This window comes from Narcine bancroftii, chromosome 4 (assembly GCF_036971445.1).
Source record: "Narcine bancroftii isolate sNarBan1 chromosome 4, sNarBan1.hap1, whole genome shotgun sequence".
In the NCBI taxonomy this organism is placed as follows: Eukaryota; Metazoa; Chordata; class Chondrichthyes; order Torpediniformes; family Narcinidae; genus Narcine; species Narcine bancroftii.
Window position 1 is genome coordinate 83,270,776 of NC_091472.1, and position 26,037 is coordinate 83,296,812.

The 26,037-nt window shown below is 39.9% G+C and overlaps 1 protein-coding gene and 1 pseudogene across 4 annotated transcripts in view; one reads left to right on the forward strand and one right to left on the reverse strand.

The window, feature by feature from the left end:
* Positions 1-1,098: 1,098 nt before the first annotated feature.
* Positions 1,099-26,037, reverse strand: part of macrod2 (mono-ADP ribosylhydrolase 2) — a 1,543,249-nt gene continuing 1,518,310 nt past the window's right edge. For 3 of the 4 annotated variants that reach the window (XM_069931826.1, XM_069931822.1, XM_069931824.1), the window contains 3 exons: positions 7,620-7,673; positions 2,458-6,681; positions 1,099-1,634 (listed from right to left, as the gene is read on the reverse strand). In XM_069931826.1, the coding sequence (XP_069787927.1) occupies positions 6,668-6,681; positions 7,620-7,673 (68 nt within the window). In that variant the 3' untranslated portion in view covers positions 1,099-1,634; positions 2,458-6,667. The remainder of the gene's footprint in view (positions 1,635-2,457; positions 6,682-7,619; positions 7,674-26,037) is intronic. The other variant, XM_069931823.1, reaches the window with a different exon arrangement.
* On the forward strand, positions 12,243-12,984 carry LOC138760230 (general transcription factor II-I repeat domain-containing protein 2B-like; annotated as a pseudogene).

Below are 26,037 nucleotides of genomic sequence, written 5' to 3' on the forward strand. Positions count from 1 at the left end.
TACTTTCATCAAAATAGCTCAGTTTTGAACAACTCTGTTGAATCTTTTAATCTTCAGAAATGTAATCTAGGTTTATCGTCTTGAAGCAACTCAGTTCTGTCAGTTCAACTGAAGGCGTCAAGAACATGTTGGATTATTTAAGGTGATCTGTGGAGCATACCCCATTCTCCAGTCAGTCTGCTTCTACCTGCAGCTAAAAATAGAATAAAAACAAGGGTTCAATACTTCTGGCGGAAAACAGTGCTAAAAGGATCAGCTTTGACTCAATGTACAGCACTGATGTCTCTTTGCCTGAGGGTTGTGGCTTCCATCATCTAAATTGATACTCTGGTGGCTGTATTGAGGGAGTTCCCACCAAATGGATGCCTTTTTTGGATCTTTTATACCAAGACAATGTCTGCCACCTCAAATGGATGGAAAAATACCATGAACTATTTGGAAGAATCACAGGATGCTCATTATCTCAGTGTCAACCAACATTCATCCCTCAATCAACGTTAATATAAAATTTAAAATTAAAAATTTCAACACACAAAGATGCTTTAGAAACACAGCAGATCACACAGTTTTCTTTATGTAGCAAAAATATGGAACCAACATTTCGGGCCTGAGCCCTTCATCAAGGTATGAGCAAAAAGCAAGCAAGCGCCTGAATAAAATGGCGGGGGAAGGGGCTGGGGGAAGGATCAAAGGTCCACAGACAAGAGATCAATGGTAGTATTGGGTGGGAGGGGAGAAGCTTTCTATTTTTCAGACTATGGAATAGATAAAATGTCTGAACCCTCTCTGCAACAACTCAAAACTACTCCTTGGCCACATAACAGCCAAGAATCTTCTCTGCTGCTGAACAATTATCTTATTAATCGCATATTTAGAGATACAGCACAGTAACAGCCATGAGCCTACGGCACCCATTTAGACCAGGAGTCTAACTTAGCTACGAACCCCGTACATCTTTGGAATGTGTCAGGAAACTGGATTACCCAGAGAAAATGCACTCAAGTACAGGTAGAACATATAAACTCCTTACATTCATCGGTGGGTTCGAACCAGGTTCGTTGGTGCAATGATAGTGTTGCGCTAACCGCTACGCAATGATTTGGTTTAAGTTTTAAGTTTATTTGTCACAAGATATCTATGACAACGAGAAGGGTTCTTTTGTCAACCGACTAACAGTTTATCTCTAACATTCACATAGCCATGTAAAGAGCACGAATTACAGAGATATAAGATATACCGCAAAGGAAGATCAATTAGCGCCAAACAAGGGTAGTATGAGATCGATGTTGTGGATTTCATTCAGCAGCTTGATGAGAGAAGAAAGCTGTCATTAAGCCTGTTGTTGCATGCTTCCACACTCTTTAGCCTTTATCCATTGGGATCTTATTCTCCATGTTCTTTCTTCCTTTAATTGCATTTTCTCATTGGATTGATTTAACCATAAATTCTGTTCTCTCAACAGGTGATTCAAGTGGAGCCCAATTTCTAAGTGCCCGGATTCCCTTCACCAGGGATGGTGTTCAGAAATTCCACATCCTCCACCTGTGTGGTAGAAGATCTCACAATTCTCTCTTGAGTGTAAACTGGAAGTTTGAGCAATCATCATCCTTTTGTTGTTGGGTGATCTGCAAAAACTTAAGTTACAAGAGCTATTTATTACTTTTAATCTGACAAGTAGGGGGTAGCATTCTAGGCGAAACAAGAAACTTAAATACATTCTGTAAATGACTCACAGTTTCATTACAAATGGTGCATAATATAGTCAAGTCCCACACTACTCAAAACATGCAATCAACACAATTTAAATTTTAAAAGAATTCCAAGTTTACCTCAGAAATAAACAGACAATAAATTATTAAAGCATTGGAAACAATGGGTAAAATGTGGTAATGTCCACATCACACTTAACCTCTTGTCATGCCTTAGTTACATTCATAAAAGCAACTCTTGTGAGATCATTACTGCTTATCTCTCATTGGGCAGAACACTAAGAGAATAATGGTAGTTGTCATTTGACCTGGTACTGCTAACAAAACTTGTCAATTTTCCTTTAGCAATCTTCCTTTGCCGGAAACCAATTACTTTAAGAAGCTTAGAGTTCATTTGAAATTCCTGTTCTGCACAAAGCAATGAATTGGGAGATGCTGAATCTTATTAATGGAATACTGAAATGAAAGAGAGCACAGCCTTACACAATGTACAAACCGGATCAGACAAACATGCACCCATAGTTCTGAAAGGCTTATTCAGGAGTCTTTAATTTAACAAATTATTTGGGAAATCTAATGCCTGCTTCTGTTCACGATTAAAAATGTAATTGCTCACAAAAATTGTCAGTTGCTTAAAGCTTTCAATTGAAACATAGGAACACTGAGGTCAATAATGCCTTTAAAGCAAATTCATCATCCAATGAGATCATCATTTATTTGTGACCTAATTCCATAACCTGAGACTTACTATCACTGTTCACCTCAGTGCAAAGAGTACAGTTCGCTTTCAGTGCAGGTCAAAATTGATGTTAACATCGCTGGACCAACTTCCCTTTTAACAACAAATCCAAAAATAAAGCAGAGATGTTACTTCATAGCAACAGTGTTTACATCAGGCTAAATAGTTGATTCGAATCACAACACTCATCCCAAAGAACTTTTAGAATAATTGAAGAGACATGTCTTTCAAAATGCTATTACTGATCATTTTATTTAACAGACAAAGTGAAGGCATCATTTTCAATTGATTACATCCCAAATTCATGGCACAGAGAGAATAAGAGAAAAAAAAGTTGTTAAAAGGTAACACTGGCTATTTAGTGGGTTAACAACACGCTAGTAAGTCAGGAAAGTCTCCAATTTAATCTATTTGGTTCCAGTTTATAAGCAAAAACTGCCATTTACTATTACATAACCATCAGGTAAGAAAAATCCTTAAAGCATTGAAGGACGGAATAAACTGCTTTCTGGAAAGTCTGAGGAAAATAAGACATCTATCTAAACATAGTCTAAGGCAAAGCAAGCATGCACTGCCGGAATAGTTTTACAGGATGCATAAAGCTGACAAAGAGTCTGTTCTGAATGTTTCCATTGCAAATTAGGCAGAATGTAGAGATTTGAAGAGTTACACATCTGGTGACGACTGTCTGGGTAAACTCTGACCTGATGTCAAGTTTGGTGACAGAAAATTGTCCGGAAGGGTTTTTTTAATAATGAGAGATGTAAAATGGCTTACCAATGTTATACAGCCCACATAATCTATCATTCTATGATTACACCTTATACCAGCACAGCCCAACCAGATATCTGGGTCAGCATCCCAAGCAATCAACCTTGATAACAGCCATGCCCAGGTTTGCACTGTAGTTATATTCACTTCACCCAGCTAAGCCTTTGTCAGCATTTAAAACTTTATCAAAGAACTGGTACAGACACAATTTGCCAAATGGTCTCCTCCTTGTCAATTTGGGAAAACATTAATTGTTAAGCAATGAGAAGAGTTATTGTCATTCTTAAAAGGAAATAATCAAAATTAATTTTAGCCAAAATGGTGGAGGTTGTTCTGCGATTGACCACAACATTTAGAATGTGTATTATTCATGTCCAATTCCAAAGATTCAAGCACCAAAATCTCACTGAAGTAGAAGGGAAATTAATTAATACCAAATTAATTCACTTTGCCTTTCATGTGGATGCTCAAAAACACAATCAATATCCTTCAGTGAACAAACAAGAGTGTATGTAAGGAAAGTGGGTGCTGCATTTCTTATCTTACAACAGTGACTACACTTCTAAATGCATTCAATTTGCTCGAGACCACTTTGAGACATTCAGAGATATTGAAAGGTCCTTTTAATTCCCCCCTCAACTACCAGAATAAGAAAGACAGCAATCAGAATGGCTAAGGGTATGCAGGAATGAATGATGAGGAATGATTATCCTAATTGGATATGTTCTTAGTAGAAAAGGAAAGGCTGAGAGATGGTTATATGGTTATGATATAGAAGCAGAGAGCATGGGAAGAAGCTGGTGTGATTTTATTTTTAGAATTCGGGTGCTTTGACCAATATGGACACAAAAGCATTTGAATTTGTTCAAAAGAGTGGAACCAGAGAGCATGGTCTACACTTGAAAGGGGTAATATTTCAATGAATCTGCATAAAGATGCAACTTCTTCAAAAAATTGTGAATTGGTGTTGCAACAGAAATCAAAAGGCAGAAAAAAACCTTGTAACATTAACTGAACTGGTCCACTTCTGGATTGGATGAGGGAATGTGGTCAATCTGCTCATCGATCACAATTTTAAAAATATAGCGTTGGTGGCAAACTTCCACTTCCACCCCCATAAGTAGTAGGAGCAGAATTGGGCAATTCAGCCCATTGAGTTTTATCTGCCATTCAAATGATGGCTGATGTATTTTTCTTCTGAACCCAATTCTCCTGTCTTCTTTCCATAACCTTTGATATCCTTACTAATCATTTATCTATTCCAGATGTTTCACTGCCAGAATCAATCTGACCTATAGACTGTTCTTATATGCTGCATACCTGAATTATTAGAGAGAGAAACAACATTGACAGTTTCAGGTCAAAGGCCCTTCATCAGAATTGATGAACCAAGTTCTGATGGGTTGTCAACCTGAAGCATTATCTTTGTTCCTCGTTGATCTCCTGAATGTTCCCATTTTTATTTCAGATTTACAGCATCCACAGTTTTGTCTTTCTCGTTCACACTTCTGGATGAGAAAGACAAATTTTCATAACGTAGAACTCAGCCAAAACTTAACTGCCCATGTCCTAATTTCCACCAAGACTTGCTCATTGCTTGCTCATTGCTCATTGTTCTACACTGGATCCTAATTTAAGTAAAGATTCACTTTTACAATTCTCACACTAGTTCCCGATTGATCTTTCCCTTCACAGTTTCTTTCACCTCTTTCAGCCCTACAATGCACTTATATAGGGACACCAGAGACTGCTCTACCATTGGAGCCTGTTCCTTCCATCCTTCAGATGGAATAGTCCTAAAACTTTAATTACTTAACTTCTCTGTATCTAAAAACTATTTCTTCAAGACCATCATTAAAACCTAACTCATTCCTAAACATTTTGCCATCAAGCTGTCACTGCTCCTCTGATGCACTTTAGAAGTTACTGACCTTCTTTAATTTTTTCTGCTTGGAGAGACAGTCAGTTCAAGAGAGGGATATTAAACCCATCCTCTCAAATGGAGATCAAATCACGCCAGTGGTTAATTGTAAGTTGCACTATTTTTTTCAGGGAATTGTTTTCTGTTCTTTTTGAAATTAGTTGTTTCCTGTTTTCCTGCATAAATCGTGACTTTTTCAACAAGTGAATATTTTGGTAAATATTCCCAACTAATGGCTATGCATGAAATCTGAATTATTATTAGTTTAATAGAAGTCCATTATCTTCTAGCAGTATCTTGTGGGATAAAAGAACAATCACTAATTGTTTAAAATTTGAGACAAAAATAAAAAATGCTGCAAATATTTAATGGGTCACCAATATCATACAAGCAAAACAAACGGACATACTAACTTTCCTTTTCAGAAGTTCATTAACCATTAAGCGCACTAGATTTTAATTTATTAAGGTTTCTGCTGTTAACAAACAAAACTTGCATTTATGAAGCAACTTTAATGCAGTACAGGTAAAATCTTTTTTTATCTACAGTATTCTATTTGCAAAAGGAGATATTAGGATAGGTAACTGAAAATTTGGTAGAAGAGGTTTGATTTACAGAATGCTTTAAGGGAGGAGGGAAGTGAGAGCTAGAGGTTTACTTGGGAATTCCAACATTCATGGGCTAGGCAGATGAACATATAAAAAATCCATAGGACTGTCAGCAGATGGAAGGAGACTAGAAAAATTTGCAATTCGTGTGCAGGTAAGTTAATGAAGCTAGAGGGGTTTTATTTAAAAAAAAAGAAGAGAGAATATTAGACTTCTAAGTTGACTTCTATTTGTCAGTTTTAGAGTAAAACCTATCTCTCTAGGATTAACAATGCTATCTACCCATTACCAAAATGTTTTCAACTTTTCAGACTGAGAAACAATCTTACTGGAGCATTGAGAAAATGGCAAAGAAAACAAAAATAAAACAGAAAATTTTAATTTCCTCAAAAAAAGAGTGAGAATCCGGCCATTATTCTCAGGCTGATAGCAGAACAACAAAGGGATGAAAATCTCCAAAGAGAAGTTTGGCAAAGTCACCGTATGTTCCGTGACCATTTGTGAATCTGGGATGTTAGTATTTTACTTTTGGTTGAATACAGAACATGTTCTATGTTCTTTTGGTTACTTTGGTGTCAGTTCTTTATTTACGCACAGGCAGACTTAAAAGCATTATATTCTTGGTGCAATGGAGGTGAACACAACTCATTCATCTGGTGTGATCAAAGCTCTATTCACCAATAAAACAACAGCTCTAGGCAGTCAAAATATTATTTAGAAGCACATCATCAGGCCAAAAGATTCCTTTCAATTACACAGTTACAAAACATAATGCAATTCAGAAGTTGATACACAAAACTGAATAAGGTGGCTACCTAAACTCAACCACAAAATTGTACCATATGCCTTCTGGAGGTCTAAAGAGGTACAATCTGCCTTCAAAGACAAGAATGGATCTTGCATTAGTCACTCATGGTCTTCATTGTCCACTCTCTGTAGAAAAGAAGAAACAAGAACAACAAAAGGCAGCAAGCTTTCTCAAGACCAGAGTAATGATGAGTGGAGGAAAGTTTAGGGGAGATGTCAAAGGTAGTTTTTTTTTTGTACAGAGAGAGTGGTGGGTGCCTGGAACACACTGTTGGGATAGTGACTGAGTTTGATTCAATAAGGACACTTAGGCACAGGGATGTAAGAAAAAGGGGAATGTTATGGACTGTGAGGGAGGGAAGGGTTTGATTGATTGTGCAGTACTTTTATATAGCATTGTGGGCTGGAGGGCCCGTACTGTGATGCACTGAACTATATTCTATGTTTACAGCTGTTGCCAGAAAAAGATAGGAAACTTCCCCTTGAGAATTTATGCCATCTGTAACTGTGTCTTATTGGATACTGTGCAGCAATGATTCCTTTGCGGCTTTAATAATTTGGCAAGTAATCGGAACATTAGGCAAAGTACTGCTCTGTATATACAAGTTAAAGGTTTCAGAATCAATGTCTGAATTGTGTACGAGCAGAACTCAGTTGCAACTGTGGTAGAAAATGTCTCATCTACTTTCTGCGACTTGGAGTTTCTGCAACCGTGGCAGAGCTCTGCAAGTCCATGATTAAGTCGGATTTAACTGCGGATCTCAGTCCATCAGATGTAAAGTGATTAAAATAGCTGTACAACAGTATAAGGTTTTCAATGGATGATATTTAAAATATCTCTTTGTTGTCTTTTACTATTACATGAAATATTTGGATAAAAACATTAAAAGCATTGCGAGTTCATGCTCATTTTGATGAAAACGTGATATTAAATAATTTTTAAACTGGCTCATTGAATTGTTGACCAATATATATATTTATCTTTTTTTAGTCTATTATTTTAATGTTCAAAAAATCATTTTAATATACCTTCCAAAAAATATTCTGAAGCAGGATCCCCTTACCTTCTCCACATTCATCAATATAGGGTATGCGGTCATTATTATCTTGATCTTCTCCTGCAAAACATTGCACAATATTCAGTCACATTGGAGTTTTTAAACAAAGGGCAGGTGTGTAAATTTATGGTCTGCACAATCTAAATCTGCTGGGATGGTTCCTTTCCAGAATTACGAAGAGACCATTTCTTCGGTTACACTTGTCCTTTCTGCATTGAACACTTGTGTTTTGGGAACAAGCCTAGTTTTAAGATTCTAGTTGCTTGCCATTTTAACTCTTTTTCTGGCTATTTTATCTTTTTCTGTTCAAATAACAATCACCCCCTCTTTCGACTGCATGCTATACATCCTTGGGGTCTTAACATTGAGTTTAGCTGTCCAGGCATGTTCCTGGAGAGTTGTGTTTCAGACTCTACCATTCAGTAATGCACAAGTCCAAGGTATATCACTCCAGAATAGGCTTTGCTGCCTTTCCTTTGACCATTCTGTCAATGCAAAACACACAAGCAAATCAGATGTTGAACAATTCACCAAAGAGTTGGGTAACAAGCTCCAGAGCAACAGATATTCTAGATATCAGAGACTTGAACAGTGATTGATTGTCAGGAATCAATATGGAAGTGTCAAGGGGAGAAATTTGTAGGATTATTTGGTAATGAACATTGACAGAAAATGGAGAGGGGTATCAATTTGAATGAGGAAGAGATCAGACCTTAGCTGAGAACTCCTCTTGAAATGTTCAAGGCATCTGAAGCTTTAATTTGATCATGTGGTCCTTCCATCATGGTAATTAATCTCACAGATGGGAACGGTAAAGGACTCAAGAAGCACTTACAAAATGAAACAAAAAAAAAATCATCTTTCTGATCCCCTGCTTCATTTGGAGAGAAAGAAGAATAAATCAGGGCCTAAATACATCAAACACACAGTACTTATTAAGAAGTTTTTAAAAAAAACCTTTTGTCAGAGGCTTACCAGAAAAACCTCAGGTCAACTAACAGGAAGTTAAATTCACCAGAGACCACTGTTACCTCTTCAAAATTAGTTGATAAATGCATATCATGAGATTAATCATATTCTTTTTCATCATCACTTTCTGTGTATCCATGAAAGCAAAGGAACTACTTTTAAGTTAAGTGGAGAACCTGGCAAACAGGACTAAACTGAATAATATTATTGTCTGATTGCTTTGGTGTCACTGTTAATAATACATCTGGTGAGAAATGGTTTCATTCTGTACAATATTGATGGCAATGAATGATAAATCTATGATGCACCATCCATTACCACAAAAGACTGAGGTTGTGAAACTGATAGGCTTTTATTGACTATAGACTGCAGTAGCAGCCACCCTCATCGACTGAGCCTGGCAGAATTAATGGGGAGCATGCAAGGGGTTTTGGGTAGGATTGATCTCAGGAGGCGTGTCCAGCCAGCAGTAGCCAATCACAGCATTACTGTGGTTTACCACAATCTAACTAAATTGGTTGTAACTTTTTATTTCTGATGAATGTGAACTGATTGTGGCAGCTCCTTCAAACCACCGTTGTTAGAACAAAGGAGCATTAGCTCTCTGCTCCTCAATGGATTTTCTGCCAGAGGCATGGAGATGAACTCAAAACTACTTAAATCCACTCTCTGCAACTGCTGCATCAAAAAAAGCATAAGCTATAATTTTTAATAAAAAGTAATTGACACAGATTTGCTTGCAGTCCAAGGATATCAAATGACTGTGGAGGACAAACTGGTGAAGCTTTTATAGGAACTGGGAGATCTCTCATGCAGTGTCCAAGAATATACTCCTTTATCAAAGCAGTGTAATGCCATGTGACAGGATGTGCTATAATAGTTAATCAGCTGTGCCATTTCTCATGCTAAAAACAATTTCACTAACTGTAACTATCTTTCTATTTCTTTTCCTTTTGATTGTTATGTTATCTTACATTTCCAAATTCTTTGTTTCTGTTGGCTGATAAATTTAGAAGCAATGTTTGTCACAAGTAATGAATGATATTTTCATGGTTTATCTGGAAAACTTCCCAACATTTTAAATTTGATTATTTTGCACCTCTGTGAAAATATATTTTCCATACAGACCACTATTTTAAGTTTCACTAAAGATAATAATTATAAAGCTCAATCACTGCAGGTATTAGTTGTTACAAGGTTATTTCTGAGTCTTAATTTAGGCTATTTCTCATCCACAAAAATATCTGAAGCTGGAAATTATTGAAAGCATGCTCCATGCAACTGTAAAATATTAATCTGCTGTTTTATGGACGTCATTTGCTATTTATTTTAAATTGGTTCTCATCATTAAAACAGAAGACAAAGAATTTAGAATTAGCCACCTCATATTTGATTGCGGGTATTTTATCAAACTATACCATGAATAATTTATGAGAGAAAAATAGATAATAAATTAATAGAATACACAAATGAGGATTGGTAAATGTTCTAGTTAGAACACAATGCCAATCGACCTCAATTATGAATGAGGATTAAACATAGTGATCCAAATTCCAAGGATACAGCAAATGTCCTAAGAGGCCAGTTGACTGCAGACATCTGAAGCAAATATTATCTCAACATCATGAACATCTATCTAGTGCTTTACAAAGTGAACTATGAGATTCATAATTTCTCTTGGATATCAGTATATTAATGCTAAAGTAGGAGTCCAATCACTTGATGCTACATTAGAAAAATCTATTGTATCATCAGGAAATGGGTTCCCTTCCACTTTATAATAAAGTGAAATATAACTTGTCAGAGAAAATGGATCTTTTCATTTCCCCATGTCCCTTCCCCCTCTCTAAACTGTACTTGCACAATACATATCACTTGTTATAAGAGATATCAGTGAACATTTCATCATTGTTATTTCCTCAGCTTTCCACACCTAAAGGAAAATGGATGCATTCCCAATAATATTTCAAATCAGAAAAAAAGCCTTTGAACTCAGCTTTGTCCATTTATCAGAATTGCAAAATTAGAATCACAGTCATACACCATGAAAGCATGTCTTTCAGCCTAACCATGTTGACCATCATGTTTTTCTATGCTAATCCTATTTGCCTGCATTAGCCTCATTCTCACTTTCCTCCTTTGTTATCCATGTACCTGCCAAATGCCTTTTAAACATTATAATTATGTCAGGCTCTGACACTTTCTCTGGCAGTCATTCCATATAACCATCCACTTCTGTATGAAAACCCACCCTTCAAATCTCTTTTAAATTTCTCCTCTCTCACCTTAAATGTATTCCCCCACCCTGTGAAAAAAAGATGGACTTTCTACTCAACTTATGTCCTCATAATTTAATGTACCTCTGTATAGCTATTCCTGTGGTACATCACTGGTTCCAGTCAGAAAAACAACCCTCTACGACTACCCTCTATTTTCGATCACCAAGCCAACTCTAGATCCCATTTACCAACACTCCATGTTCTTTCACTTTTTGGATCAGTCTATAGTGTGGGATCGTGTCAAAAGCTGGACTAGGTCGATGGACACCACATCTACCAGCCAGATTTCATCAATTTTCTCAGTCACCTCCTTTAAAAACACATTTATGAGACACGACTTCTGCACAAAATCAAGTTGACGTCTTCTGCCTGTGAACATAATTCCTATTCTTTCAAATTTTTTTCCAATCACTTCTCTGCAACTGCAAAAAGCTACCTCCCGGGCGAAATGGAGATTCTGGATGAAAATGGAAACAACAAGAGCAGACCTGGGCAATGTACGACCCCCAGGCCACATCCGGCCCTTTGGCTGTCTCTGACCGGCCCACGTAAGGTTAATCGGAAATTAGAAAATAAAACTTAAATAAGTTTACCCCATGCGTGGATTAAAACTGCATTGCTTTTATTTTGAAGGTGTCTTTTTTGGGCAAGTTACATACGTACATAGCCTACATATATAAATCTGTACGTGCGCACACCTTTACCTTTACTTAGTTTACGAGTGTTAGCCCACAAAAATGTCCGCTCATGCTAAAAAAAGAAAGATTGATGCAGAATGCAGAGTTTTTAAACAAAACATGGACTACTAAGTATTTACTTACTGAAGTCAGAGGTAAAGTCGTGTGTTTAGTTTGTGGAGAGCAGATTGCTGTATTTAAGGATTACAATTTCAATCACCATTATGAGACTAAACACGTGGAGAAATACAAAAACCTGACTGATGCCGAACGGGCACGGACATCTGAAGCTTTGCTGGCTAAGCTGCAAAAGCAACATGGCTTTTTTTTTTAAATCAAGCTTCATACATCCAGGGATGCAGCAGCCAAGACCAGCTTTGTGATATCTTATAAAATCGCTAAAAACAATAAGTCATTCTCTGAGGGGGAGTTCATCAAAGAGTGCTTGGTGGACTCTGCAGTGCTAATATGCCCCAAGAAAAAAGAAGCATTCGAGAATGTGTCCCTCTCCAGACGAACCATGACGAGAAGGATCGAGGACATCGCGGGAATTCTAGATTTTCAGCTGCAAAATAAAGTGGACAATATTGATTTTTTTCTCCTTGGCTTTGGACGAGACCTGTGATGTCCGCGACTCATTCTAGTTACTCATCTTTGTCCGTGGGATAACAAAGGACTTTAAGATTATGGAGGAGCTGGCGGCAATGCGGTCAATGAAAGGGATGACGACGGGGAGTGATTTGTTCACGGAGGTAAATGCATGCCTGGACAAGCTGGGACTGAAATGGGACAGATTGGCAGGTGCTACAATGGATGGTTGTCCAAATCTAATGGGGAAAAACGTTGGACTTTTGAAATGGATGCAAGATAAAGTGACTGAAATCAACCCAGAATTGTATTATATATCAGAATGTGTTGTGTAAGTCAGTGCTAAAACTGAACCATGTTATTGATGTTGTAACTAGAATAGTTAACTTCATCAGGGCACGAGCATTAAATCACAGACAGTTTGTTGCACTCATGGAGGAGGATGAGAATGAACATGGTGACATAGGCTACCACACAACTGTAAGATGGCTCAGCCTGGGCAAAGTGCTGAAAAGAGTTTGGGACCTGAAAGCAGACATTCAAGAGTTTTGTGAGAAGGAAGGCAAAGACATACCAGAGCTCTCAAATGGGAACTGGATGGCAAATCTTGCATTTGCTGTTGATGTGACTGCACTGATAAATGAACTAAATACCAAACTGCAACGTAGGGCCTTTTTTGTTCATGAAATGTACAGCCTGGTGAAGGCTTTCATGAGAAAGTTGCAGTTTCTTTCAAGCCAAGTGGAGAGCAACACTCTCACTCTCATGCAAACCCTGAAAGAAGTCATACCATCAGCTGATCACCTCCGCAGGTACTCATCCACGTTAGGAGCACTGCATGGTGGGTTTTCCAGATGATCTGAAGATTTCCAAACAGTTGAGGGTGAAATGCACATGATTTCCTCTCCCTTTACCTGCCGTGTGGATAATGCACCCAGTCACATTCAGCTGGAACTCATCGACCTGCAATGTGATATGATACAGGCAGAGCACCTTAAGTCAGTATGACTGCTGGATTTTTAGTCTTCTCTCAAGGAGAACTTTCCACACATGAGGAGGCATGCTCAGTAGATGTTTGTTCTCTTTGGATCTACCTACATATGTGAACAAACATTCTCAGTGACGAAGTTTAACAAATCCAGGTACAGATGATCATCTGTCAGCTCTCCTTTGCTTATCCACCTCAGACATTCAGCCTGACTTCAATGCACTTGTTCAAGCTCAACAGAGACTAGATTTCTCTCACTGAACAAGAAAAACGAACTGAAAAACAGCAAATGAGGTGGTTAGACTACAAGCAAAATGGTAATAACAATTTGTATAAAGCTGATTTAATGCTGTCTTTCAAAAATGGTACATTTCTGAACATGCAAATTTTGTTTACAATTGCTTTGGGTAATTTTGATTGAATAAATGATGTTTTTCCTAAGCTTATTTTCCATTGTTTAATCATCACATTTATTATTATCAGTTGCATCTTGTCAAAACGATGCAATTTATTGCTTTTATAAAGAGTTAGAATTAATATTAAGCATAATTTAGTTCAGCCTATTGGTCCGACCCTCACCAATAGTTTCTGTTTCTCATGTGGCCCCTTGGGAAAACTAATTGCGCATCCCTGCTCTACTTCCTCAGGAGTTTTGGTATGATATTGGAAATCTTGGCAAATTTTGACAGATATGTGGTAGAAAATGTGTTGTCCAGCTGCATCATGGTCTGCTATGGGGGCACTTTACCCTGAGTGTAAAGCCCTGCAAAAGGTAGTGGACACAGGCCAGGACATCGCAGTCAAAACCTTCCCCACTATTGAGAACATCTACATGGAACACTGCCGTCGGAGATAGCAACAATCATCAAAGATGCTCAACACCTAGCACCTGCTCTGTTCTTGCGGCTGCCATCAGGAAAGAGGTTGAGATGCCACAAGACTCACACCAGCAGGTTCAGGAACAACTGCTACCCCTCCCCCATCAGGACAAACTCAATCAGAGACTCATTTAAGGACTCTTACTTGGCCACTTTATTGCTTTTCTTTTGTCCTCTGTATTGCACAGTCAGTTTGTTTACATTTGCTATCTGTGTACAGTTCTCTTCATTCCTCACGTTTACGTTGTGCAGTTTATTTTTGCCCTACCAATTAGTGGTAATTCTGCTGTGCCCACAGGAAAAACCAATCTCAGGGATGTATATGATGTCATGTGTAAGAGTTAAAATGACTTGCAAACATATTCTGCAAGCCAGCCAGCAAATATTGTTTACAAATTCCATAAGTATCTCCTAGTAACAGCTACTCAAGATTGTGGCTGCTTAAGATAAACAAGCTGTTTGAGCTTTGCTTTACTATTAGAACCAGGAGAGTATGGAGGAACTCCGAATAATATTTTTGACCATTTTATCTTTTTATTGTCTGTTTTATTGACTATTTTAAGTATAGTTTTAATTGTTTTAACACAGTTCTAATTGTATAAGCTTCTAATAAACTGTGGAAAAACTCAATGCAACTTTAGAATGGACTTTTCATTTAACAAGTCAAAACAATGGTGGTCCATACTTTCCAAGTAATTATAGAGTAATATAGTCGCAATATTTAGTCAAAAGAACTCAGATTATTGACTTATTAGTCAATAGAAGATGGAAAAGAAGACATAGAAAGTTGGGAATTGGATTTGGAAGAGAAGACTGGATCGATTAGGCTCTGCTTAAAGCACATTGATAAAGGATGCGCAAATGTCAACAGCACCAAGACCAGTGAAGAATTGGTAAGCCTTATAGGAAGTTCCTTCTGTGTGGTTATTGAATTTGAACTCAGTTTGGTAAAATTACCGCTTGTTCTGAGGAGTGTTTTGGTTTCGGAGAGGTTGTTGTGCATGTTTAGCGTTTGAATGCAACAATCGACTGAATGGAGGGGACAGCAGCTGCAGCATCTAAGGAACTATGTGTCAAGAAGATGAAGGCATCGGAACTTATAGAAGAATTGTGAAGTCAGCAATTAGAGACAAATGGAAACAAAGTGACTCTTCAAGCAAGACTGAAGGAGGATACAAATCCCATAGACCTCTGCAAATACCAGTAATAAAAATTAAGATCAGCCACAAGGAAATGGCGGAAGCTGTGCCACAAGATGGTGGTGTGGAGGATGAGCATTCCAAAATGGAGACAGGGTCAGATATTAAGGCAACATCTGATGTATAGGACCTAAGGACAGGGAGTCAAATGGTGGAAGCAAGAGAAGTGAGAGGAGTTCCAGATCAAACTCCAGTATTACAATTACTGCACCTACATGTAAAATTCAGGCTGATGTGGTAGGTCCTGAAGCAAAAAAAGAGAATCCCTTCACACTAAATTCAATTTTGAAAAATGCCAGAGACCGTTAAAATGATAGAGAGAGCAGCAATTGCTTCAAGAGAGATATGCCCTTGAACAGCAGGAGGTACAGATACGGAGGCATCAGGAGCTGCTGGATCTGGAAACAGAAATTGCTCTTAAACAGGGTAGGTCGAAGGCACTAGGAGGCTCAGTGGTATCTGATGCCAGAAGTAAATTATTAAAAGCATCACGCTTTGAGAAAGGTCAACAGAAAAAGGAAATAATGCATAGTGCTGCAATCACAATATGCACTTGGTCCTGAAATAGATAGGTCTAGGCATAGGGCTGAGCCAGTGATAGAACCATTTGACACGCTTGGTCATGAACTAAGCAGATTAAGACTTGGTGCTGAGCCTGTGCTGCAGTCACAAGATGTGCTTGCTCATGAACCAGGCCGGTTAAGGCACGGGGCTGAGCCAACGTTGCGGATGCGAGGTGTGTATGATCTCGAAATGATCACATTGGCACAAGGACCCAGATCTCAAACCACAGTGTTGACTCCATTGGACAGAGATGGGAGCCAGATGCTCACTTATGGTGTTAAAGTTGAGCTCCTGTCAAAATTCAAAAAAGTACTATCAAGCCACACAGTACAAAACACAGTCTTTACTCAGTCACGCCAGTGGGAATGAGGGGTACCAGTGGTGGGTAGACAGAATCACCTCACTAGTACTGTTTGAACCTCAGTCAAAGAACAGTCACACAGGCTACAATATTTAAGGCATTTTCCTGCATACAAATTGGATAACATTTCTTTGAGGGTATTGGTACAGTTTATATTTTATATTTTGCATATCCTCTTCCTAAAGACGGGGAAATGATTTGTTGTTGGTCATTTAACCCCATGTACCAGTAGTAATTAAGAACATCCTTCTGGTATACAAAAAAAATCAACAGAAGTCTGGAAAGGTTGTTCACAGTACACATTAGTATCTATTTTCAGCCTGCCTGATTTCTGGTTTCCAATTTACACAAAGTAATCTTAAATTCCTGAAGTTGACAATGGTGGCCAACACTTCAAAGCAGAAACAATGCCATTCAGGGACTGAGTGGTGCTGGATACTTATTGCAACCTTTAGACCTGTCTAACAGGTAGTAGTTAGTTAGCACTAATGTGTTAAAGAGATCAGGATATGGCTCAGTAGAAGGGGTGAGAATTAATTCCTTTCTGAGAATTTGATAGCCTTAAGCTTGTACCCTGCTTTCTGGAAACTTCTTGACTGAATAAACTCATGTTGAGTCTTTCTTATAATGATTTGTGTGTGGTTATTTTAAAACATAATTTCTACATTTTTTCAATGGAGGGTCATACTAGGCACTCCTGGCTCATATCAGAAATCTGGGTGAACAACCTCAGGTATGCCCAGGCATGACAAGAGAAGATGAGATAGCTGGATCATTAGTGCAGTTACAGACTTTCTCCTCTCTGCTCAAGAGAGAGATTCCAATTTTTGGGGACCGTAAATTCCAATCATTCATAAAAAAGCTTTGGAACTGTTAGGTCTGCTTTGTTCATGAATGAGTGAGACAAACACCAGACTGAGTCGAAATCAGGGTTCTTTGTTCTTTATTACCGGATTGTAACACTTGCGACTAACAATGTTAGTCGGAGAATGCATTCTGCCGTTATCAGCAAAATGGTGATTTTTTATACCCTTGGATACATGCTTAGAACATCATCATATCATTACTTGTCCAATGACTAAAACTGTTGCTATCCTTTCTCTGCTAGCTTCCTGCCTCTCAATCCATCAATGTCTCTCTTATCTTGTAAGTACAAGGATGCATTCACATCTTGTTACAGCCCTGTACAGGGTAACTCCTTACACATTCCCATCTCATGATGTTTTACCTTACAGAACGCAGTTTTGAAGTTAGGTGTCAAAGCCAGGAGGATTATTTACATTATTTGCAGCAGTTCATGAGAGAACCACTACAAGAGCTTGTCAAGAGTTGCCAACATATGAATCCTAATGTAGGATGCAAACAGGCTAAGTAGTTATTAGAGAAGCATTTTGGTAACAAGTATAGAATTTCTACAGCTTATTTACAGAAGGCTCTTCCATGGTCATTAATAAGACCAGATGACGTGAAGGGTTTACAAACTTTTGCCCTCTTTCTAAGAGGATGTTGCGTGGTCATGACGAAGATGGATCACCTTTGAGATGGTAATCATTGTAAATAAATTACCCACCAGGACCAGAAAATTATGGAGGTCAAGTTGTTGAATATCAAAAAAGAAACTGTGACAACTACTTTTAAGGATTTGGTGGAGCTCATTAAAGGGGAAGTGGGCATTGTCTCAGATCCAGTGTGGTGAATTTAAGATACCCAGTGAGTCAAGAAGTTGAGAAGTCCAGATCGTATCCTCAACCAAAATTGAAGAATATGTTTGCAAGTCATTTTAACTCTTACACATGACATCACATACAACCCTGAGATTGCTTTTTCCTGCGGGCACAGCAGAATTACCACTAATTGGTAGTGCAAAAATTTTCCCACTTTTCTGTCAGTTGTGGATAAAGAAATTAAGAAAAAAGTTAAGTTTGCCTGTTGTGAAGAATTGTCTGTTCTGTAATGATAAACACGATTTGGAAAAGTGCGGACAGTGAGAAAATCACTTTCTTGAAGGAAAGTGGGATATGTTTCGTCCGTCTGCGTAAAGGTCACATTAGCAAAAACTGTAAAAAGTGACGCAGCTACAACATTAGTAGTCAAAAGCTTCCCAAAATGCTTCATATCTTCCAGGAAAACTTTTGATAGCACCTGTGTCATTTTGTACCATGGGGCTAATGAATAAGTTTAATCTTAAAGGAAGAAGTACAAAAATTATATGGAGATCAAAAGGTCAAGTTTAGCACATTGAAACCAACATTGTTTTGGGCCTAGAGATTGCTGAACTGGAGAGTAAGAATTTTTGTGAACTTCTAGGAGTATATACTCAGAAGGCTATGCTTGTGCATAAATAAACATCCCACATTGAAAACAATATTGAACCGTGGACACATTTGAAAAATATTCATTTACGCAAAATCAGCTCTATTGAGTTGCTAATTGGTTCTGATGTACCAAAGGCTCTGGAACCACTAAATATGATAAAGAGAGTGGGAGGTGGCCCTTAGCCAGCCAAAATTATGTTTGGTTGGATGATTAAAGGACCATTAGAAGAAAGAAAAGAGGTTCAAAATCAATCAGCTTTAAGTGTCAACGATTGTTGGCACTATCAGTTGCCCAAATAATCGCAATTACAAAGACTTGAGGGGAACGATAGGCTTTATTACACAAAAGACAAGCTAGGCCGGATCCAGACTAGGGAAGTGTAGGGAAGGGAAAGGTGCCCGACCTTTATGGCCTGAGTCCAAGGGGAGGAGTTCAGGTAGGAGTGTCATCAGGGGGCGGGCCAGTCTGAGCATATACAATCCATATCATTACATTCACTCCTTCTTTTTAAACAGAACTCCCCCAACTTTTACACAATGAGAGGGGAAGAGAGAGAGAGAGAGAAAAAAAATTCCTAGAGGTTCAGCTACACCGATGACTTCCTCCTTCTGCAGGACCGCCAGAGGGCAGGCATGTCTGAGCTTTGCTGTTTGGGAGGGGAAGCAGTCCAGTGAGGGCAGGGGAGGGAGTAGTCTGGGCGGGGTGATGCTTGGGGACTCCCGGGAGGAAGGGGAATTTGATGCCTCCAGGAGGACCGACTCCTGGGGAGGAGGAGAGCCACGTGGCTTGGCCTCCAGTATTGGGATGCTGTGCGCTGCGGGGTGGGCTGTGGCAGGCAGTGCAGCATTGGGATCCCCGGCCCTCCTTAGGTCTCGGATAGGCACAGTGTCCTTGTGGCCATTGGGGACCTCACAAACGCGTATTGTGGATTGGCGCGTATGAGGTGTACCGCTTCCACCAGTGGATCCCTCGCGTGTCTCCATAGCAGGACTGGCCCTGGGGTTGCCAACTAAGGAGGAATGGAGGCACCATTCACTGATCTCCTAGGGTAAGTAAACAAACGTTCATGAGGGATGGTGTTAGTTGCGGTGTACAGGAGCGATCAGATGGCATAAAGCGCTTCGGGCAAAAGGTCCTGCCGGCGAGACACCGGCTTGTTTTTGGACCTAAGGGCTAGGAGCACTGCCTTCCAGACGGTGGCATTCTCCCTTTCCACCTGGCCATTACCCCTGGGGTTATAGCTGGTGGTCCTGCTGGTGGCTCTGCCTCTGGCAAGGAAGTACTGTCGCAGTTCCTCACTCATGAACGAGGTCCCCCGATTGCTGTGGATGTACTCGGGGTTCCCAAACAGGGTGAAGATACTGCGGAGCACCTTGATTACCATTGCCGAGTCATATTTGGGCAGGGAATCGCAAAGGGGAACCTGGAGAACATCCATCACCGTCAGGAAGTAGGTGTTCCTATTTGTAGTGGGTAGGGGGACCTTGAAATCAACACTGAGCCGTTCAAAGGGGCATGTGGCCTTGATGAGGTGTGCCTTCTTGGGCCAGTAGAACTACGGCTTACATTCAGTGCAGATCTGGCAGCGTCTGGTCATTTCCTCAATGGAGTACGGGAGGTTCCGAGTCTTGACAAAGTGGTACAACCTTGTGATTCCAGGGTGGCACAAACTGTCGTAAAGGGTCTGGAGATGGTCAAGATGCGCGCTGGCACACGTCCCCCAGGATAGGGCATCTAGGTGATCTTTGAGTTTACCTGGTTGGTACAAGATGTCATAATTATAGATGGAGAGCTCGATCCTCCACCTATGAATCTTGTCACTCTTGATTTTACCTCGCCATTTAGTATTAAATATGAAGGCCACAGCCCTCTGGTCTGTCAGCAAGCTAAAATGTTTACCAGCCAGGTAATGATGCCAGTGACGCACCGCCTCAACGATTGCTTGGGCTTCCTTCTCGAACGATAAGTGACGTACTTCAGGGCCGTGCAGGGTGCGGGAGAAAAAAGCTACTGGCCTGCCTGCCTGGTTAAGAGAAGCAGCCAGTCCAAAATCGGAGGCATCACTTTCCACCTGAAACGGGATGGACTCGTCCATGACATGCATCGTGGCCTTTGTGATGTCTCCTCGGATCTGGAAGAATGCAGCTTGGGCTTCTGCCAATAGCGGGAAAGTTGTGGACTTAATCAGGGGCTGGGCTTTATCGGCGTAATTGGGCACCCATTGTGCATGATAAGAAAACAGCCTCAGGCACCTTTTCAGCGCCTTTCGGGTGTTTGGGACTGGGAGCTCCACAAGGGGTCCCATGTGGTCGGAGTCCGGAGCTATAACACCATGTGCCACGACACAACAGAGAAGGGCCAGGTGGTCTGTGTTGAACACACACTTGTCTTTATTGTACATTAAGTTGAGAGACTTGACCGTACACAAGAACTTAGTGAGATTCACGTCGTGGTCCCGTTGGTCATGGCCGCAGATGGTGACATTGTTGAGATATGGGAACATCGCCATCAGCTTGTGCTCCTCCACCCTCCGATCCATGACCCTCTGTAAAGCAGAGACACCGTTAGTAACACCGAAAGGCAGCCGCAGGAAGTGAAAAAGTCTGCCATCGGCCTCAAAACCTGTGTAGAGCTGGTCGCTTGGGTGAAGGGGGAGTTGATGATAAGCTGACTTGAGGTCAATGGTCGAGAGACTCTGTATTGTGCGACCTTATTGACCAAGTCTGCTATCCGGGGTAGGGGGTATGCATCCAACTGGATGAAGCGGTTGATGGTTTGACTGTAGTTAATCACCATCCGGGGCTTGCCCGCCCCTCTGACCACAAGGACCTGCACCCTCCAGGGGCTGGAACTAGGGGCTATGATCCCCTCCACCAAGAGTTGCTGAACCTCAGCCTGGATGAATGCCATATCTTCAGTGCTATAGCACCTACTCTTGGTGGCAATCGGCTTACAGGCCGTGGTGAGGTTTGCAAATAGTGATGGAGGGGCAACCCACTGGGTGGTGAGGCTGCAGGTCAGTGCCAGAGGCTGGGCGCTCGATGGGGGGGGGGGGTTCATAAGCTGTGGATTATACACGGTGGGTGGAGGTTGAGGCCCCCCCAAATGCCATCGTCACACTCCTGAACTGACCCTGGAAGTCAAGGCCCAGGAGGATCAGCACAGAGAGCTGGGGCATGACCAACAATAAGAAGTCCTTATAACTGTTAAAGGGTCCTGATACGTTGATTGTCATCTCGGAGATATTGAAGTAATGTTCCACCAGGTGAAAGTACTGAATGAAGACTGTGACTTGTTATGATTCCTTTGGTGGCCTGATTACAGTCAGAATATAGTGAAATACAGAATGACAGGGCATCTATTTGGAGTGACTTCATCACCAAGCATCACCAAGTTGTGCAAAATTTGTCCTTAAGAAGTGTGCTGAGAACAACATGGAACTTCTGCAGCTACACTTAAGAAAGCAATAGCTCTTTATCATGAGTTAAAAGAAATCTGTGTCTACGGATGGTTGCTACTTACGAAATGGACAAGTAGATAGTCACCAGGTATTGGCTGCCATACCTGGAAAGGAGAGGGCAAAATAAGTGAAAAATTTGGACTTAGATCATGACCACCTTCCTATTGAAAAGGTATTAGAAGTACAATGGTGTGCTCAGAGTGATGTTATTAAGTTCAAAATAATTTCACCAGAAGGGGGATTCCATAAACAGTTACTTTGATATATGATTTTCTAGGAATGTTGGCACCAGTTGTTGTGATTGCCAAGAAGATCCTGCAAAATTTATGTTGGAAGAAGATTGGTTGGGATGAAGAAATACCAGAATCCATTATGCAAAAATGGACGTATTGGATGCATGATCTTTGGAAGCTGGAAGACTTCAAGATTGACTGCATGATAACAAAGATCAGGTACATTGTGGATTTGCAATGGGAAAGGCCAGAGTGGCTCCATTGGAACCAGTCACTACCCCATGGATGTTACCATGGAGAGAAGGATGGACATAATATTGAAGAAAGAGTTGCAGATGAAACTGCATATTTTGGACTGAACAAATACATCAACAATAAAACCACTAGGTTTTAAACTTTTGTGGCTAACAGAATCACTGAAATTGAAAAGGTCTCATGTCTAATAGAGTGGAGATACATTAACACAGTTAATAATCCTGCCAATTTGGCTTTCCGAGGTTTGAAAGTCAAGTCTTTTCAGAAGAATAAAATGTGGATAACCAGGCCTCAGTTTCATCTAAATGGTCAAAATGAGTGGTCTCAAAATCTTGATTAATTAAAATAAATTTTACCAGAAGACCTTGAAATCAAAAGAGAAGACCTTGAAATCAGGAGTAAAACTGCAAATGCTGTTCAGATAATGTCTGAATAAATGGATTCAGTTATCTGCTTAATCCGTTACTTTGCATCCTGGAATCGTTTGAAAAAGAGAAGGTGGAAGAAAAAGAGAATGAATGCCGTGGAACATTCAGTGCCTCGAAATTTCTCCTTGATGGGGAAAATTGTTAATACCATCCAGGACAAAGGAAGACTTTGTCAAATTTGGATTAAGACTAAAACTGGCTTTCTGAACAGACTAATTACCAAATCTGTCTTTTACAAGAAGAAGAAGAAAGCTTTGATGATTGACTTTCATTTTCTTTGAATATTTACCTGATATATTACTATGTTTGATCTTTTTCTTTGTAATTGTAATTATTTTTTAGATATAATAATTAAGGGCTGGTATTGTAAGGGTTAAAATGACTTGCAAACATATTCTGCAAGCCAGCCAGAAAATATTGTTTCTGAATTTCATAAGTATCTCCTAGAAACACCTGCTCAAGGTTGTGACTTTTTTATTTGCATGTTTAAGATAAACAAGCTGTTTGAGCTTTGCTTTACTGTTAAAACCAAGAGAGCATTTTAAGCACTCCGAATAATTCTTTTGACTATTTTATCGTGTTAACATTTTATTGTCTGTTTTATGAGGACTTTAAGTATAGTTTTAATTGTTTTAACATGCAGTACAACTCCAATTATCTGAAATGGTCAGGATCAGGCCTATGTTAGATAAAAGTTTTTTTTGTAGAACTGGTCATTTTTAAAAACAACCCACTAGCAACACAAATCACTTGTATCAATGTTTAAACAACAAACAGCAAGGGAAGGCTTTTTAAGAATTCAAATAATATTTAATTCTCACCAAAATAAATGCTGGCCGCAACAACACTGACAATTCCTGAGACCTCCCAACCGCTGCCGCCAATCCCCAACACATCACCACCGCTACTCCTAATCCCCGGGGAGGCTTCCCAGGCCAGTGGAACACTCACTGGTGAGTTGGCAGGCTCCTGTCTCCCTGGTCACTGGAGCTCCCGATGCCCAAGTCCCGATTCCAAATCCTTCCCTAGGCCTACTGCATATGGTGTGCCGAGGGGAGGGTTCAGAGTTGGCATCAGAAGCACCAGTGTGCCGAGGAGGGAGGGAGGGAAGGTAAGGGGAGGAAATTCCACTGAGCCCGAAGTCTTGCTCCTGCCTGGGAGGCCGCTCTCCTTGATGATGCGAAGACAAGGGATTCTTCTGACCACTTGCGGCTGGGAGACAGCGGCACACAGTTTGAGAGGGACAGTTGGAGAGAAAGTCAGTAGGGGAAGGTAAAGAAGAAATGGAAGGAGAGAGGGGAGGGAGTTCCCTGAAACTAGGACAATTGTCGTTCTAATTTCATGTCAAGTGAATTTTTTTTTCAACCTGTGAGGTCAGTTCAGCTCCGATAAAATTTCAGATAAATGAGAATTTCAGAGAACCCGATTTTGGATAATCAGTGCTGAACTGTAGTTCTAATCATATAAGGTTCCAGTAAACTGAAAAACTCAACACAACTTTAGAACGGACTTTTCATTTAACAAGTCAAAATAATGGCACTCCATACTTTCCAAGCAATTATAGAGGAAGATAGTCACCACATCAAATATGTACTCAGACAATAAAGCAGTCTGTAGTTTGCTGGCTCATCTAATTGCAATATTATCCATCATCCAGTCTTTTGGTACCTCGTCCATGAGTATTAAAATGTAAAATAAATCTTTATTAGAGCCCCAATGTCCTTCCTTGATTTCTGTAGCATCTTTGGATAGACCCCACCAGACTCTGGGGATTTCTCTAACTTAATGTTTGCCCAATGATTCTAAGTTCTCCTCCTTCCAGACACAGAGATGTTCTAGAATATCAGAATACCTCTCCTTTAACTCACCATCCATCTCCCTGGTGAATACCAATTCATTTCCTTGCACGCTCTCTCTCTCTCTCTCTCTCTCTCTCTCTCTCTCTCTCTCTCTCTCTACTAATGGTGAATCTATCTGACTTACAGCAGGCAAAAGCAATGTCATGTAATATGATACTGTTTTATTACATGACAATAAATTGAATGTTGCATTTTGGACCTCCACACATAGAGCTTCCTTTTGGCCCCTGAAGGGCCCTACTCTTTCCCTAGCTTTCTAATATATTCATAACATTTTAAGAACTCCATTGACTGAATAAATATTTTGCATAGCTTGACAGGTGTCGGGTTGGAATGGTAATCCATCAAGATGTGTGTGTTCCACCTCTCTGCATCACATCGCAAAGTGAAGTCAATCTCAGTAAGTCTGAACAGCTGTAACTTCAATCTGCCTTCAAGTAAACCAATTCAATTCCACTTAGTCCCTGAAATATTTATTTTAATTTAATTTAGAGATATAGCATGGTATTAAGCTTTCCAGGCTCATTAGCCTATGCCGCCAATTAGATTCATTTGACCAATGAAGTAACCTAACACCCCGTACATCTTTGGAAAGTGGGAAGAAATCAGAGCACACCCAGAGGAATCCCATGGAGTCAACGGAGAGAGCAACAATCTCCTTACAGACAGTTGCAGATTCGAACTTGAGTCGCTTGCGCTGTAATAGTATTGAGCTAATCACTACACTAACTGTGTCACCCCACTGTACCAGACAATGGGCTTTTAGATTGAAATGTTACCCAATATTATTTCAAAATTACTTCTAGAATTTACAGTATCAAAGAAAATAATCTTGATCTATTAAGCAGTAAGAAAAACCATGATTGTTTCATGTACTGCCCACTCGGTGCTTAAACTGAAACAAATTCAACAGTGGCAAATTAAAACTGAAGCTGGAGTCTGAAAGGAATGGAGAAAGCTGTAATTGGCCAGGAGATCTGACAGCATGGTGGGGATATAGAATTAATATTGGAGAGCCACAGCCTTCCATCAGAACTGGGAGAAGTTTTACCATTAAACAAAAGCTGGTTGCTCAGCAAGGAAGGCAATGGTTTGTTGTTGGGGGAAACTGGGAGAGATTACATAAAAGGGAAGGAAAAGGGAGAATAGAATGCTGTGAAATGGAAAAGGAAATGAAAATTGGATTAACAGAATCAGTATCTGAAACTAAGGACCCGGGAAATGCTCAGCAGATCAGGTAGCATCTGTGCAGACAGAAAAAAATAGTTTCAGGATAATGCGCTCCATTAATAAAAATGTTAACTTTGCATCTTCTTGCATAAATGTCCTCTAACCTGCTCAATATTTCAAAAATTCTCTGTTTTAATTTC